This window comes from Macrobrachium nipponense, chromosome 41, assembly GCF_015104395.2.
Source record: "Macrobrachium nipponense isolate FS-2020 chromosome 41, ASM1510439v2, whole genome shotgun sequence".
In the NCBI taxonomy this organism is placed as follows: domain Eukaryota; kingdom Metazoa; phylum Arthropoda; class Malacostraca; order Decapoda; family Palaemonidae; genus Macrobrachium; species Macrobrachium nipponense.
Genome location: NC_061102.1, coordinates 40,863,024 through 40,878,724, shown reverse-complemented (window position 1 = coordinate 40,878,724; position 15,701 = coordinate 40,863,024). Strand labels below are relative to the sequence as shown.

Below are 15,701 nucleotides of genomic sequence, written 5' to 3'. Positions count from 1 at the left end.
AGTACCAAATATCCTTCCTCAAATTGAAAACTAAAGAAGTTCATATACTCATCGGTGTTAAGTGCCCCATTTGGCACACCGGGAAGACTGAATTAGTTGTAAATGAAAGTTTTATCCGTCGTTATTCATAATGTTCAAAGAGCATAACCCAAAAATGTCATAGACTTGATTTAAGCAAGCCTCCACTGAACAGAATATCAGTGTGTGAAAAGTAAGATTCAGGCCAAAGTGACAAGTGTTACAACAAAAGTGAATCTAAATGAAGTCATGACGTACAAAAAAATAAAAGTTTCCTGTAGTTGGGTATAGTTAGATATCGTCCTAACTCTCGCAAAACAAGCGACAAGCGGTACCTCTAGGTCTAGGGATACAGGCGGAAGAAGAAACCAGTTTCTTGAAGTATAGCTTATGGAAGAAGGTCAGGCAAGAGAGCTAACGATAATGGATGGTCTAAGCCATACCACACATTCTTCGAAAGAAAGTCATAGCTGGTTAAAACAATTTATCTTGAGGATTCCCAGACACTTCCGGCATCCAATAAAAGGTCCATATGCCAACATAAATAAGCGGGCAGGAGCGATAGATCCGTAGGATACGAGGTTGGTTATTCGGTAGTTTTAGCCTTGTTGGATTTCCTTAGTAAAATTAACTGATTACACGAACTTTTTGTCAACTCCAGATTTCTGAGCCACTTCATTTTCCATAAAGTTTTCGCAAATAACTCCAACGAGCTACATCATATGCATGCTAGACTTTGACAGAAAAATTCCAAGACATGAAGTAACCAGAAGCATATGTTAAAACCCGTTATAATTGCCACTAACAACAGGATTGCAGGTCAGTACAGGAGATCAATACATAACATCTGGTACTCAAGTTTCCAGTTTCTAAAAAGAGGATCTAAAACGGTTTCGGTGTCGTTATGACTAGCTTAGTGTTCAAGACTGTTGTTTCGTCATCTCATTAATACTTACTTTCATGTACTTTATATTGGCTGTCATGCATTTGTGCTTTTTATATATAACCCGTAAAGCAAACCATATATTTATTTAATTATCCATTCCTCAGAAAGAACAGAGAAAGAAGATTTTTTAGTGATGTTTAATGGTGTCATGTTATTGCTTCCGGGTACGCGAATATCGCATTCAGGCAAAATTTGATTAGCAATATGAATCGGATTACTCACCGAAGCATGATCTTATTAAAGCAATATATCTTTAAAACATAGTAATGCATTAGTGAGGGAAAAAATGATTAAAAAATAGTTACGTAATAATTAAGGAGAATAGCTTGTCCAATAACATTTCCGTGTACGAAATATTAGTAATAACTCGGTTCAGAGTATATAAGTCTAATCTTTCGATATCATTAAACTGCACTACACTGATTTTATGAAGATCTTATGACTTTTGAGATAGGTTTCGAAATACTTCATTTAATCCGAATGTAGAAGTTTAATGTCACTGTTAAATGAGATCACCCTTTCTTTACTCATTACTAAATTGTTGTTTCTCAAATCATCAATTCATGGTAGTAAATTATGATATTCGACAGTAGGGTTATTAGACGCTGAAGTTAGAAACAAAGGGTCTGCCTGTAAAGCTCATAAAGAAAAGTCATTAAAACTCAGAACCTTTTCTTTTCTCCTTTCCACCAATTGTTGCCTGTCATGAGATGTTCATGGAAGCTGTTGCAACTAATTCTCTCTCTCTCTCTCTCTCTCTCTCTCTCTCTCGTAGCCTCCTCGATCTCTTTCTCCTCTCTTCATCTCTCTCTCTCTCTGTCGACAATAAGCTAATTATTTCGGATTTCTCTTCCTCAGGTTAAAATTAACTTTCTCCTGCATGATGGATCTTTCAAGCTTTCCCCTCGATCATCAGACGTGCTACATACAAGTTGCCAGCTGTAAGTATCTTCTTCTGCCAATTACTAAATGATATTTATGTGTTCTATAAATTGATGTATTTTGCTAAATGTTTTGAGAATGTTGTTTTGAACCAGCATGGAAGATGTACGTCAAGTTAAAGGACATATGACTTTGTTGTCGAAAGTGCGACCCTATTTTGAGGGAAACCTTTGTCAGCAGAAGTGAGGAGCTTTACTTATTCTCCTCAGCACCAGGAGGTTAATTAGTTTGATTCAATTAACTGGTTAAGCCACAGTACCAGGTTGGCATTATAATCAGTTGCGGCCTTCAGAATCATTATGAGCTGGCACAGTATGATCTTGTTTTCAAAATTGAGTTTACTTTGTTTGGAAATGATTAGGTGTTCTGGAAAAAATAGTTTGGCCAGTAACTTGTTTAAAAGTATACAGATTTAAAAGTTATTTCCGTATTTGCTTTCAGGGGGAATGACTAATGTTGGAATTTGTTTTCATATATAACAGAATAGCCTAAACAGAACATCAGAACAATTGCAGTTTTTTTTTTAAGTACACACCTTTATTCTAATACATACGGAATGTTTTCCATGCTTCAGTAATGTATTATGAATGTTAAAAAAAAAAATAGAATACCCAAGTTTTATTTTTTTATGCCCTCCCCCTCGCCTTTTTCCAAAATTGTCTGCCACAAAGAGTGCATTCCAAATAATAGGCAACAAAATACTAGCACAAACACACAAGCTAACGGAAAAAAAGCCCAACGTGAATCTCTCAGTAGTGTGAACTGATGCCCGCTGCAATTTGTGTGGTCCTAGAGCCAGTTTGAACCTGACAATCTGTGGTTACAATTTCCCCCGCCCACCCCCCCCCCCCACCCACCCCCCCCCCCCCCACAAAAAAAATCTGAAATTCCCCCCTGGTTGGGAACCAGTTATCTAGATTGTGCTAATTAAAAGGTAAATCACGGTGCGGTATATGCTTTTGCTAGCCAGAACTTCTTGGAAAGAGTCATAACGAGTTCCTGCAAAACAAAATGCTAACTACGTCTACTTTCAACACTTTTTTTTTTTTTTTCTGTCCGGTACAAAAGGATTTACCGATCAGCTATGTAAATTGTCGTCGCAACAGTACAGGAGAGTAGTTTTACATGAGGATCGTGTCAGGGCTGTCTGCGATTCACATGAGAGATTGAATTACAGATCTGTTAAAGAATAACCTCAGAAAGATTAGAGAAGTAGTAACTTACTGTTGCAATTAAGAAAAGAATATGTTTCTCCCTGTTCCCAGAACAGCAGATATCCTGGAGATGGTTAGATATTTCAAAAGACTTGTGCTCAAGTTACGAACAAAGGCGAATCTCAACAATTCTCTTGTCTCGGATTAAGCAGTGAAGGCTTTTCACAGGATAATGTGCAACAACCTCTTTCAACCTCGAAACGGCTTAATGACAACGGTTCTGAGTGAGGATGTGAGGTAATGACGTAATGGGCGGATGTCACACGTTATCATTATTATTTCAGTAGATCGAACCTATTCACATCGAATAAACCCACCGGGCCATTGACTTGAAATTCAAGCTTCCAAGGAATGTTGGTTTCAACCTCCCACCGCAGAGCCCAAAACGCAACAGTAACTGATCGCGATACAGAGCCAGTGATTTTTCATCGCCCGGGGGGAGACGCGAACCTGGGACATCTGAGTGGGTGTCCACGACACTAACCACCACTAGACCATCGGACCATACCAAGTATGCTAGCATAATAAATTCATTAATTACTTTTAAACTAGTTGCTTCAAACCACAGAAAATATAAGAACATTCATGGAAGTCGAACGTAACTTTTAGTTCGAGGGAATGTCTCCTCTTCAAGAGACTAATGACCAAATCGCTAGTAAACAAAACAAGTCCTTGTCCCCAAAAGTTTCTCTTAATTAAGTCGCTTATTGGACTTGTCCGTGAAAGTAGGTCTCAGTATTTCAGACTCGAGATGGCGTTCGTTCCCCTGCAAACACCTGTCCATCCTTTGAGAACTTTTTGTCACTGTATCCTTCTTTTGGATCTTTCCTAGATAGTGACCTCCAAGGGTTTTAACCCTCTGCGACGTGTTTAGCACAAGCCCGTTGGGGAATACAGTAAAAACATAAACAAAAGACTGTAAATTTCATAAAGTGATGATCCCCAAGAAATATCAGTCCTAGACAACGACTAACGACCCCCGAAAACCCTTAGGGGTCACTATCTAGGAAAGATCCCTTCTTGTTCTCAAAGTGTTCTTAACGAAACTGAATTTTTACCACTAAACCGATTCACCGGTTCGTTTCATTGGAATCCACATTGAGTCTGCTGTTCCCGAGAAAAGGAATTTCATTAATTAATGAAAGGTTTTCACGCAAAAATGCGTTTATTAGAACTCGAAAATTCTATAAATACTCATTTTCTGGAAATAATGAGCCATAATTGGCAAAGAGGGTTAAAGCTATTGAGAGCTGTTATATGATCGCCGAGCCTAATTAATGATGGAATTGCTGATGGGCAGCATTATAAATGCTAATTACATCTGGGTGCTCTGGTTCATTAATTTCTGGAATCCTTGTAGCTGCCAAAGATATATATATATACATATATACATATATACATATATATATATATATATATATATATATATATACATATACATATATACATATATATATATATATATATATATATTTATTTATATATATATATATATATACATGTGTGTGTATGCATATGTATATATATATATATATATATATATATATATATATATATATATATATATCCAATGTAACACGAAGGAGCACGTACTTGAGAATATCCTTAAATCCAGGGTAGAAAGGTAAGTGAAACAGGAATTTGAAACAAATACTTTCGCAGTATATTCTACATTTGAAAATGTAAAAATACTACGAAAGTACTTTTTCCAAGTTCCTGTTTAACTTATTATTCTACCGTGCATTTAAGAATATTTATGTATATTTAGAGAAAGAGAGAGAGAAATTTCAGAAATGAAAGAATGAATTTACAACTTTCTGTCAGTGGAAAAAATTGAGATTAAATGTCAGCAAAAGGAAGGTCATGATGGGACAAAAGAAACCAAGACGATGGGCAATGACTTAGCAAAGACGGATGAGGAATAAAAGTGCGTTTTTAATAGACATTTAAAGGTAGATATATCGGTTGATGGTAAGAGGAGAGAATCTGTAATTCACAGACTATCTGAAACTAAGAAGATTCCAGGAAGTGTGCTACAGATTGAAAGGGTATTGTCTGTGGAAGCCGAAGATGGAATGTATAAATATACACTGTTGTGACGTCTCTCCTTCACTGAAGTGAAATACAGATGCTGAATGCAAGTGAAAGAAAAGGTTTGAATTTGGAGAGAGTAGAAAATCAAGGATTCAGGTCCCCAGGTTAGATGATATAATTTTCTCATGTATTTTGTTTGGTTTCATTCTTGAATTCTTAATGAAGCTTCTTGTTTGTGTAATTTATGTAGCAGAAGTCGAATTGAAAGAGTGAGAAAAGTGTAGATATGAAGTAGTAAAAGGGTTAGCCTAAGTGAAAGAATGGACCAGAATGTTTTTGAGACAGTCATGTGGAAAGACAGGATAAAGATAGGCGATAGACTGGTGAAAAGATTCCACAATTCGGAAATATGAGGAGGAGGGAAGAGAGAAAGGTCAACATAGCGCAGGATGGGGGTAGAAGAGGTATTTGAAAAAAAAGGACCTCAACTTGCAGGTAGCGAGTACAGGGGAGATATACAAGCGAAAGGCATAATAGCTGTAAGGAGTTTGACCCTTTCATGTAGGCATACGAAGTAGCCAACGTTGTGGAAGTTTCCTGCACTGGGGCTCAGCCATGTTTCAGTAGATGAATGTTGTAATGAGCATTGTTGTATATATATATATATATATATATATATATATATATATATATATATATATGTATGTATAATTTTTATCACATCACTGTGATTCATAGACATGCATTAAGCTACAAAATATGTCCTTTAATATCCAATTCGCTCTACCTTGGGATTAATATATTTTCATATATGTTAGTCCTGAAACTCCTGATTTCTCCTCTGTCCGCTGGGCGCTGGTTCGAACCCACGAGAGGACGAAATTATTATCCACTAAAAAAATTCCCCTTCGGTTAACATATATGAAAATATATTAATTCGAGGTAGAGCGAATTGGATATTAAAGGGGATTTGTAACTTAATCCATATATATATATATATATATATATATGCACGCGTGTGTCCACGCTTGAGCACTCCTCTATTTGTGGTGCACGTATGTATATTTTTGTGTGTGAGGATTGCGTGCGTGTGTGTGTTTCGCATGAAGGCAAGCGTTCACAACATAAATTTTTTCCTATAATAGTTCAACCATGAGAGAGAGGATTTGAAATTTTGTTGACCACCGTTTTATCATTTCGTCCTGAGAGATTCAGATGAGGAAATGGTTGTTCAACAGAACTTTGCGCTATTGATGTGCGACGGTAACTTGAGGTTTCGCGAGTTCTTTTTGAGTAAGGGGAAAAGTTTGTGTACCACAGCTGCGCCATTGGCAAACTTCCGCCAGAATCTGAGAATATTAAAACGGTATTGCGAATGCCCTGGCGTATTATGAGACTTATATATACCTTCTGGACAATTTGGCGTTTCAGTTGTTGAAAGGAAAGTCCAAACTTGAGAATAAATCGTGTTTATTCACAAATATTTCTTTTGTCCTCGAGTGGAATGATGCTGCAAGTAGGAAAGGCTTCATAGATACGCATTTATAAGTTTGTGAAATGAGAGACGAGAGGGTAAGTGAATTAAGAAACTGTTGGCGTTGATTCTCGTTTTTTAAAAAAATATAAAGATGTGACGCCATTGAAAATATTTGTAATAAGAGAAATTTAGTGGAGAATGTTAAAAAGAGAGTTGATATTGATATAAGCTCTTACTAGTCAAACGTGTGGATAATGTAAGATGAAAATTCATAGGTTATCTGCTGGAGAATCCAGAAGTGACGCCATTATGAGTGAAAAGGCGTGTCAGTGAAAAGAAAAATGTCTTCGAAGACCTGAGAAACTTTTTAGCGACGTTGTAAAAAAAGGACAACCATAGAACAGCGGTTCTTAACCTTTTTAGCATCACGCCACCTCTATGAGTTCGTCCTTCCCTCCATGGCCCCTTTGCATCTATGAGTAAAATGCCCTCTCAGACTAAAAATAAGTAAATAAATAAATAAATGGAGAGATGGGGTTTCGAGGGACAGGGGGAGAGGTAAGTAATTAGAAAAGGTAAACCCAATGAGTCTAACTTGAGTAGCAGATTTATAGGAAAATAAAGTCGTTAGGCGATACTTTTGCATTTTTTCAGACACTTCTGAATATGAGTGCCTCACTCTTCTCGAGGGAATAACGAATATAATTAGAGAATGTTTAATTGTTCCCTAGGACTCGCGACTCACCCTGGAAATTGCTGACGCCCCCCAGTTGAGAACCCCTGCCGTATAGGGCCTCCTTTGGCTCCGTAGCATTGTAGCGCTTCCTTTTTCTTTGTATAAAAAAAAACTTATTTTCTGTCGTATCCTTCCCCTACAAAAAATGCGAATATAGAAACTCTCTCTCTCTCTCTATCCATCAGGCAAATAGGTTACCAAGTATGGATTAGAAACACGACGATTGCGAGGACAACTAATAGAAACATTCAAAATACTGAAAGGCATAACGAAAGTAGGCAGTAACCTATTTACGTTAAACGAAAATCAGACAAGAAATAATGAATGGAAACTAGAACCGACGAGATACAACACATCCCATTGTGGGAACTTCTTTACATACAAGATATGTGACACGTGGAACAAACTGACACCGGAAGTTGTAAACAGCAGCAGTAGGGAAGAGTTTAAAAGAAAGCTAGACACATCATTAGGACACTGTGAATGCATAGTAAAACCTGATCCTAGAAATGAGTGAGCACGCGATGTCTCCTCGGATGGACTAATATTAGTCTTTGACACAACCTGATCTTGTAACTCCTTGTAACTCTCTCTCTCCAGTGCAGTAGTTGTCACTAGTGAATTTCAATATGGACCCCTCTATCGTTTATGTATATGGCTTTTTGTCGCGCATTTAATTTATATTTTCGTTTATCTAGTTTCTAATCACTGAATCCACCACTTCCTGTATCTGTGTCCCGAAAATAATTGAATGAATCGTGAAATTTAGGGTGTAAAGCCAAACACTGGTGTTCTTTCAGCCATTCAGCGCTTAAGACAGTGGAGAGAGAGAGAGAGAGAGTGAGAGAGAGAGAGAGAGAGAGAGAGAGAGAGAAGGGGGTGGGGGTGTTGGACAAGTTAAAGAGATCCAGGAAATAAGCAAAGAAGCACAAGTTGCAAGAGAGAGCGAGAGGAGAGGTCAGTAAAAAATGTTCGAATGATACTTCTTTAAAATTCAATGCATATAAAATGAACTGTGGCAACATTACTCGAGAAATTTCCAAACTTATTTCCTTTTATGATCGGCGGTCAGACGGCTTTTGCATTCTCCTACGTCCTCGCCTTGGCTTTGATTCCCTTCGTCAGCTGCAGTTCTGCTGTCATCTGCATCATTCCTTTCCAATCCCTCTTAATCAGGAGGCCTTCATCCATAGGTAATTTTTTTTCAATTTCTAGAGAAGAATTTTTATTCTCATTATTGATAGAACATCGGCAGATATGAGGAATTCTGCCATTTATTCCACATTTTTCTTCTTACACAAAATAAAAGCTGCTTTATTCATTTCCTTGACTTCCAATCGATGAGGAAAGCACCGCACCCCGACCAAAAGATGCATTCCGACACCATCCAGATTTTTGGTTTGTTTATACGAACAAAAGCTTGATCAATTATATTTATACAAATTGAATACCTTCTATGGTGTATCCCCCTACGGTCTTGAACTTCTGTTGTAATAGCATGTTTAAAATCTACTAGTTGACTGTAGACATCGTTCCACCCACAGACTTCTTTGACTGAAACCACCACGTTCTTTTCATATTTTTTTCTGTCAGTATAACTGAAACCGTTCCCATTTTTATTCTTTCGTAATGATGTGTATGTTTGCTACCTCGTTTTTGAACTCTTCGAAATACGAGGAGTCAGTTGTTCCTCGCATTTGCCGTATGGATGATCTCCCGATAAGCTGACAACTCATTCTGTTCAACTACTCATCAATAATGTCAACATGGTAACCAGCTACGATCCTGCTTTTGTCATTTCGCGTTCGTTGACTTCCCTTTTTGTGTGAGGATAAGATTACTACATCCCCCGATCACTACTCGTGCGTCCCTCCTTACCCAAAATAGCACCAGTCGGAGTTTCGTAGTATTTGGTTATTGGGGGCATTGTTTTTTTTTATAGAGCTGAAGGTGCTCACACATCGTCCACCTCATCAGCACATATGTTAATCATACGTCGGTGACGCGTTTATCCTTCAGCTCCACAAAGACTCCTTTACCATATATCCAGAATGGGAGGGAAAGAGTAGGTTTCAGTTTGACAGTCAGGACACTCACATAGGCTACATACATACATACTATATATATATATATATATATATATATATATATATATATATATATATATATATATATATATTATATAAAGGTATAAGCCACGAAGGAAAAACAAACAACGGAGTTTCTGCAAGATCTTTCGACTCGATGTCCTTTACTCAGCAGACAAACTGACTCACATGAGGAACTTACAGTACAGGAAAGGTCGTACATCTGACAGATAGGGATTATAAGAAGATTATTACCTAGAATCCGGCACACCTGGAGAATGAGTAACCTTTCCAAACAAGCATAAACATGGGTACAATTTAAAAACAAAAAAATTAAGTCCCACTGCTCAGACACAGGGTCAAGAAACTTAAAAGATTATACAGGGCGACAGCTGACCAATTCAGATCTTTGGTGAACATTGTTAAAAGTCTTTAAGGTCAACTTTGTTTTTTCCTATAATAACACACTAAAAGGAATGTTAATAAAAAATGGCCCCAGGGAAAGCAACAACATAATATATAAAATTCCATGTATGGACTGTTCCTCTTTTTATCTCGGACAGTTGAGCAAGGGCTTAGAAGTAAGATTAAACCAGTATAAATATTCTGTAAAAACTGGGCAAACATCTAATGCAATATTCATTCATTTAAGTGAAAATAACCACCGGATAAATTGGATTGGTAGTTCAGTAATTGCTAGATCAAAAGATGTCTTATCACAAAATCTTTTAGAATCTGCCATAATACAACTTACTTCAAATTGTAATTTTAATATTAGTCGTGGCCAGTTTCATTTAGACCCTTGTATTTGTAACATGCTTAAGAATGGCCTCAAAGATATAATTACAGACTTGAATACAAATTAGTTGCTTTAGAGATATCTTCTTTATATATGTATGTTTATGTTTTGTGAATAAGTTTTTGTTTACCAAAGATCTGAATTGTCAGCTGTCGCCCTGTATAATCTTTTAAGTTTCTTGTCCCTGTGTCTGAGTAGTGGGACTTAATTTTTTTTTTTAAATTGTACCCATGTTTATGCTTGTTAGGAAAGGTTACTCATTCTCCAGGCGTGCCGGATTCTAGGTACTAGTCTCCTTATAATCCCTATCTGTCAGTTATACGACCTTTCCTGTACCCTCAATTTCTCATGTAAGTCAGTTTGTCTGCTGAGTAAAGAACGTTCAGTCGAAAGATCTTGCAGAAACTCCATTGTTTATTTTTCCTTAGTGGCTTATACCTTTATTTATGGATTTATCACGTTCCAAACTTTCGTGATTCAGTTATACACACACACACACATATACTATATATATATATATATATATATATATATATATATATATATATATATATATATATATATATAGGATATGCAGGAACTTCCATATACAATCATAACTTCAGGAAAGCCGAAGAAGACACATGACGAGTTAAAAGGGTTTATTCGTTAAGAAACGTTTCGCACAAGGAGCTTTGTGCATCATCAGTCTGTTAAAAATAAAAGTACATTTTAAATTAATAAAAGCAAAATACAAATAAAAATTACAATCTAAAATGTTAAATTTAAAAATTATAATTTAAAAATTAGCATAATTCAAAGTTAAAAGTGAAATAAGAACATTAAAACAAGACTATTAAAACACCAACCATTCGCTAAGAAAGGAGGAGAGAGAATGACTAGAAATGAGATTGAGGTCAGAAAGAAGACTATGCCAGGTATAGCGGAGACGATGAACTACCGCTATTCAATGAGGGAACAAGTCTTTTGATAAATAATGACTCGAGTGTTGTTAAATACTCAAGTCCTTACTGTAACCTAAAATGGAGAAGTGCTGTTTCTTGACTTCGATCTTACATTTGATGGCATGATTTTTGATATTTGAATGCTCTGGTCTAATTAATCTCTGGCCAGTTCTAAAACTATACCCCATGTGGCTGCAATATCGCATTTGCAACAGCCTCTTGGTAGATCCAACGTAAATACCAGGACATCCTGGGCACGTAAATTTATACACAACATTAGACCTCATAAAAGGCTGCAGACGATCTTTAAAGCAGAACAGGGAGCCAATTTTACTTGGGTTATTTGATATTAATTTTAATTTTAAGCATGGAATTTCACCTTCAATGATTTGAGTAAGTTTCTTTGACAGTTTCAGGTTGGAAATATAAGGAATCGAGGCATACATGAGTTTCTTTGGAACGTCAACAATCGGTGGTAAAGAAGTTTTAAACTTAACACTATCTCCACTTTAGTTCATAGAGCCCTGAAGTACTCTTCGAGTTGGGACATTTTTCATAGGGAAATAGAATTTTTACTATCTTTTTACCAACAAAATTCATATCCCAAAGACTTAGTTCAGAAAATAATTAACAAAATTTTAACTAAATATCTAAAACCAGTACCACCGATTGTTGACGTTCCAAAGAAACTCATGTATGCCTCGATTCCTTATATTTCCAACCTGAAACTGTCAAAGAAACTTACTCAAATCATTGAAGGTGAAATTCCATGCTTAAAATTAAAATTAATATCAAATAACCCAAGTAAAATTGGCTCCCTGTTCTGCTTTAAAGATCGTCTGCAGCCTTTTATGAGGTCTAATGTTGTGTATAAATTTACGTGCCCAGGATGTCCTGGTATTTACGTTGGATCTACCAAGAGGCTGTTGCAAATGCGATATTGCAGCCACATGGGGTATAGTTTTAGAACTGGCCAGAGATTAATTAGACCAGAGCATTCAAATATAAAAAATCATGCCATCAAATGTAAGATCGAAGTCAAGAAACAGCACTTCTCCATTTTAGGTTACAGTAAGGACTCTGAGTATTTAACAACACTCGAGTCATTATTTATCAAAAGACTTGTTCCCTCATTGAATAGCGGTAGTTCATCGTCTCCGCTATACCTGGCATAGTCTTCTTTCTGACCTCAATCTCATTTCTAGTCATTCTCTCTCCTCCTTTCTTAGCGAATGGTTGGTGTTTTAATAGTCTTGTTTTAATGTTCTTATTTCACTTTTAACTTTGAATTATGCTCATTTTTAAGTTATAATTCTTAAATTTAAAATTTTAGATTGTAATTTTTATTTGTATTTTGCTTTTATTAATTTAAAATGTACTTTTATTTTTAACAGACTGATGATGCACAAAGTTCCTTGTGCGAAACGTTTCTTAACGAATAAACCCTTTTAACTCGTCATGTGTCTTCGGCTTTCCTGAAGTTATGATTATATATCTATATATATATAATATATATATATATATAGATATATAATATATATTATTATATAGGATATATAATATATTATATATTATATATTATATATAAAAAAAAAGGCATACAGCAGCGTCTACAAAGCACATCGTCTAAAAGGCCATAGTTTATTAACATGAAACGTTACGCACATGTGCTCTGTACATCTTCAATCTGCAAATATATAAAAAATCGTTAAAATTTACAAAATTTGAGTAGGCCTGAATTTCCTATTACAAAGAGCCATACCTCCTGGTGGAACAATCCATAGTGATTACCTAACTGCCCTTGAGTCCTTATAGTTAGAAACATCAAGCGGCTTGTTCCGTCTTGGAATTCGAACGTTTCCGCTTCTCCTCTTTACCTAGCATAACTGAAGTCGTCGGATGGTGTCAAGTCATGGTCTTTCGTTCTTCTCCTTCTCCTTTGAATGGTTTAGTGAGCATTGGGCCTTTTTTTACTGGTAATCTTTTTAAGTTATACAAATTTTTGTAAATATTTTTACAAAAATAGTTTTTTGTACATTTTTATGATTTTTATGTTTTAGTTGGAGATTGAAGATGCACAGAGCACATGTGCAATCGTTTCGTGTAAATAAAACTATGCCCTTTTAGATTATGTGTTTTGTGGACCCAGCTGTAACCCTTTGTATAATTAGCCTCACCTGGAATCCGTGTTTATATATATATATATATATATATATATATATATATATATATATATATATATATATATAATTGTGTTTTGAATGCATTTCTAACTTTAAAATTAACTTCCCACTTTCTTACTTCACAGTCGTCAAAACAACCCGTGAGTTGGAGCTCGTCTGGTACAAAGACGACCCGATTAAAATCTACAAGAGACTGAAGCTTCCGCAGTTCGAGATGAAAGATATCTTAGCAGGCAGCTGCTCTCTCTCATTTCACATAGGTAAGTTTGCCTTGTGTGTGTGTGTTGAGAGAGAGAGAGAGAGAGAGAGAGAGAGAGAGAGAGAGAGAGGAAGGTGATTGGAAAAAAAAAAAAAATTTGTTCATTTTATGTCCACATACCATCATTATAACCTGAGTGAGTGAATATTTTCCAAACATACAGAAATATGTTGACTTCTGACTTATAGAATGAAGTTTTTTCGGTCATGGAAAACTTCGTATGAATAGACTAGCTTGTGTTTCAAATCACCAGCGTACACCCGTATGAGTAAATAGTTTTAAGATGACGATGATATCTAAAATATACACTAAGAAATCAAAATCTAAAATATAGATACCAAGTACCATTTTACAACGATGTATTGTACACGTGAACCCCAAAGAGAGAAAGCATTTATTATAATGTCGGCTTGCTATTACTTTTATGGTTTTGACTACAATAGCATATTTTATGTAGCTGTTTTTGCGCGAAATGCATGCAGATATGTAGTACATAAATCTGGGTTGCCCGTTACGATTGAAGCAAAACAAATTGAAATTTTTCCCGTAAATTAAAGGTCGCTGTAAATAGCCCACGGAATTTACAAAATGAGAAGCAGAAATTACTACCGAAAATATGATGGCGCATATTTTGTTCGATAGAGGAATTGCCTCTCTCCAAAGGGACTCACAACTGTTGCAAAAAATGTCAGTTTTAAGTGCTTTTGGTGAATTATTCCTTTCGTAGTGTGTGAGTGTGTGTGCGTGTGTGTGTGTGTATGTATGTATGTATGTAGTATATGTGTGTATGTATATATATATATATATATATATATATATATATATATATATATATATATATATATAAGTCATATCACATTACCGTGATTCATATACATATATCGAGCTACAAATGTCCTTTAATATCTAATTCACTCTACCTCAGAATTAATATATTTTCATATATGTTTAACCGATGGGGAATTTTCTAGGCGATAATAAATTGAATTGCCGGCCGACGGGCACGAACCATCGACATCTTCAATTCCAGGACTGGCAGTGAAGCCTTAGCCCACCCCGCCACCGCAAGAGGATATAAGTTTATACCTCCTCCCACCTCAAATACCTGTCGCACTCAGGTATTTGTAGTTTTGTGATGTTACTTATATAATGGCTACGTGCGGGCAAAAGCACTACAATGCTACCGAGGATGAGGTGGGTTTGATGCAGTTTCCAAAACTACAAATACCTGAGTGCGACAGGTATTTGAGATGGGAGGAGGTATAAACTTATATCCTCTTGCGGTGGCGGGGTGGGCTAAGGCTTCACTGCCAGTCCTGGAATTGAAGATGTCGATGGTTCGTGCCTGTCGTCCAGCAATTCTGTTATAGCCTAGAAAATTCCCCTTCAGTTAAACATATATGAAAATATATTAGTTCCGAGACAGAGCGAATTAGATGTTAAAGGACATTTGTAGCTCGATATATATATATATATATATATATATATATATATATATATATATCGCATAATATGGCCAGAAAATGGTCGAGTGCTTTCAACTGCAAGGGATGCACTGTAGGCATTACTAAATGGTGTTTGTAGCGTCCCACTTTTCAGCACTATATGTACCTCCGTTCCTACTTCGTTTCTTCAGTCTTGCTGTCTAACCTCTTTAACTTTCACTTCCTTGTGTTACAGGGGTTTTCTCCCGGTTCCTTTTTGTATGTACTACGTATATTGCTGTCCCACCTTCCCCAACTCCCTCTCTTCTCCGTCTGAGGCGCTGAATGGCTGTTCCCCAGTGCTTTTCCACCGTAGGAGGATAGTTCCGTCAGTGGACCTCATGCGGTGCACTGTAGGCATTACTTAAGGTTCTTTGCAGAGCCCTTTCGGTCCCCTAGCTGCAACCACTTTTGTTCCTTTTACTGTCCCTCCTTTCATATACACTTTCTTTATCTTACTTTCCACCCTCTCCTAACACTTGATTCACAGTGCAACTGAGAGGTTTTCCTCCTGTTACACCTTTCAAACCTTTCACCGCTGAAGGACCTCATAGGTCCCAGTGCTTGGACTTTGTCCT

General features: G+C 36.4%; 1 protein-coding gene across 1 annotated transcript in view; it reads left to right on the top strand.

Annotated features, from left to right (window-relative positions):
• LOC135212720 (glycine receptor subunit alpha-4-like) overlaps window positions 1–15,701 on the top strand; it is a 162,215-nt gene that overhangs the window by 128,420 nt on the left and 18,094 nt on the right. Inside the window, exons 6-7 of the mRNA XM_064246418.1 lie at window positions 1,823–1,905; window positions 13,506–13,640. Coding sequence (XP_064102488.1) covers window positions 1,823–1,905; window positions 13,506–13,640 — 218 coding nt within the window. The remainder of the gene's footprint in view (window positions 1–1,822; window positions 1,906–13,505; window positions 13,641–15,701) is intronic.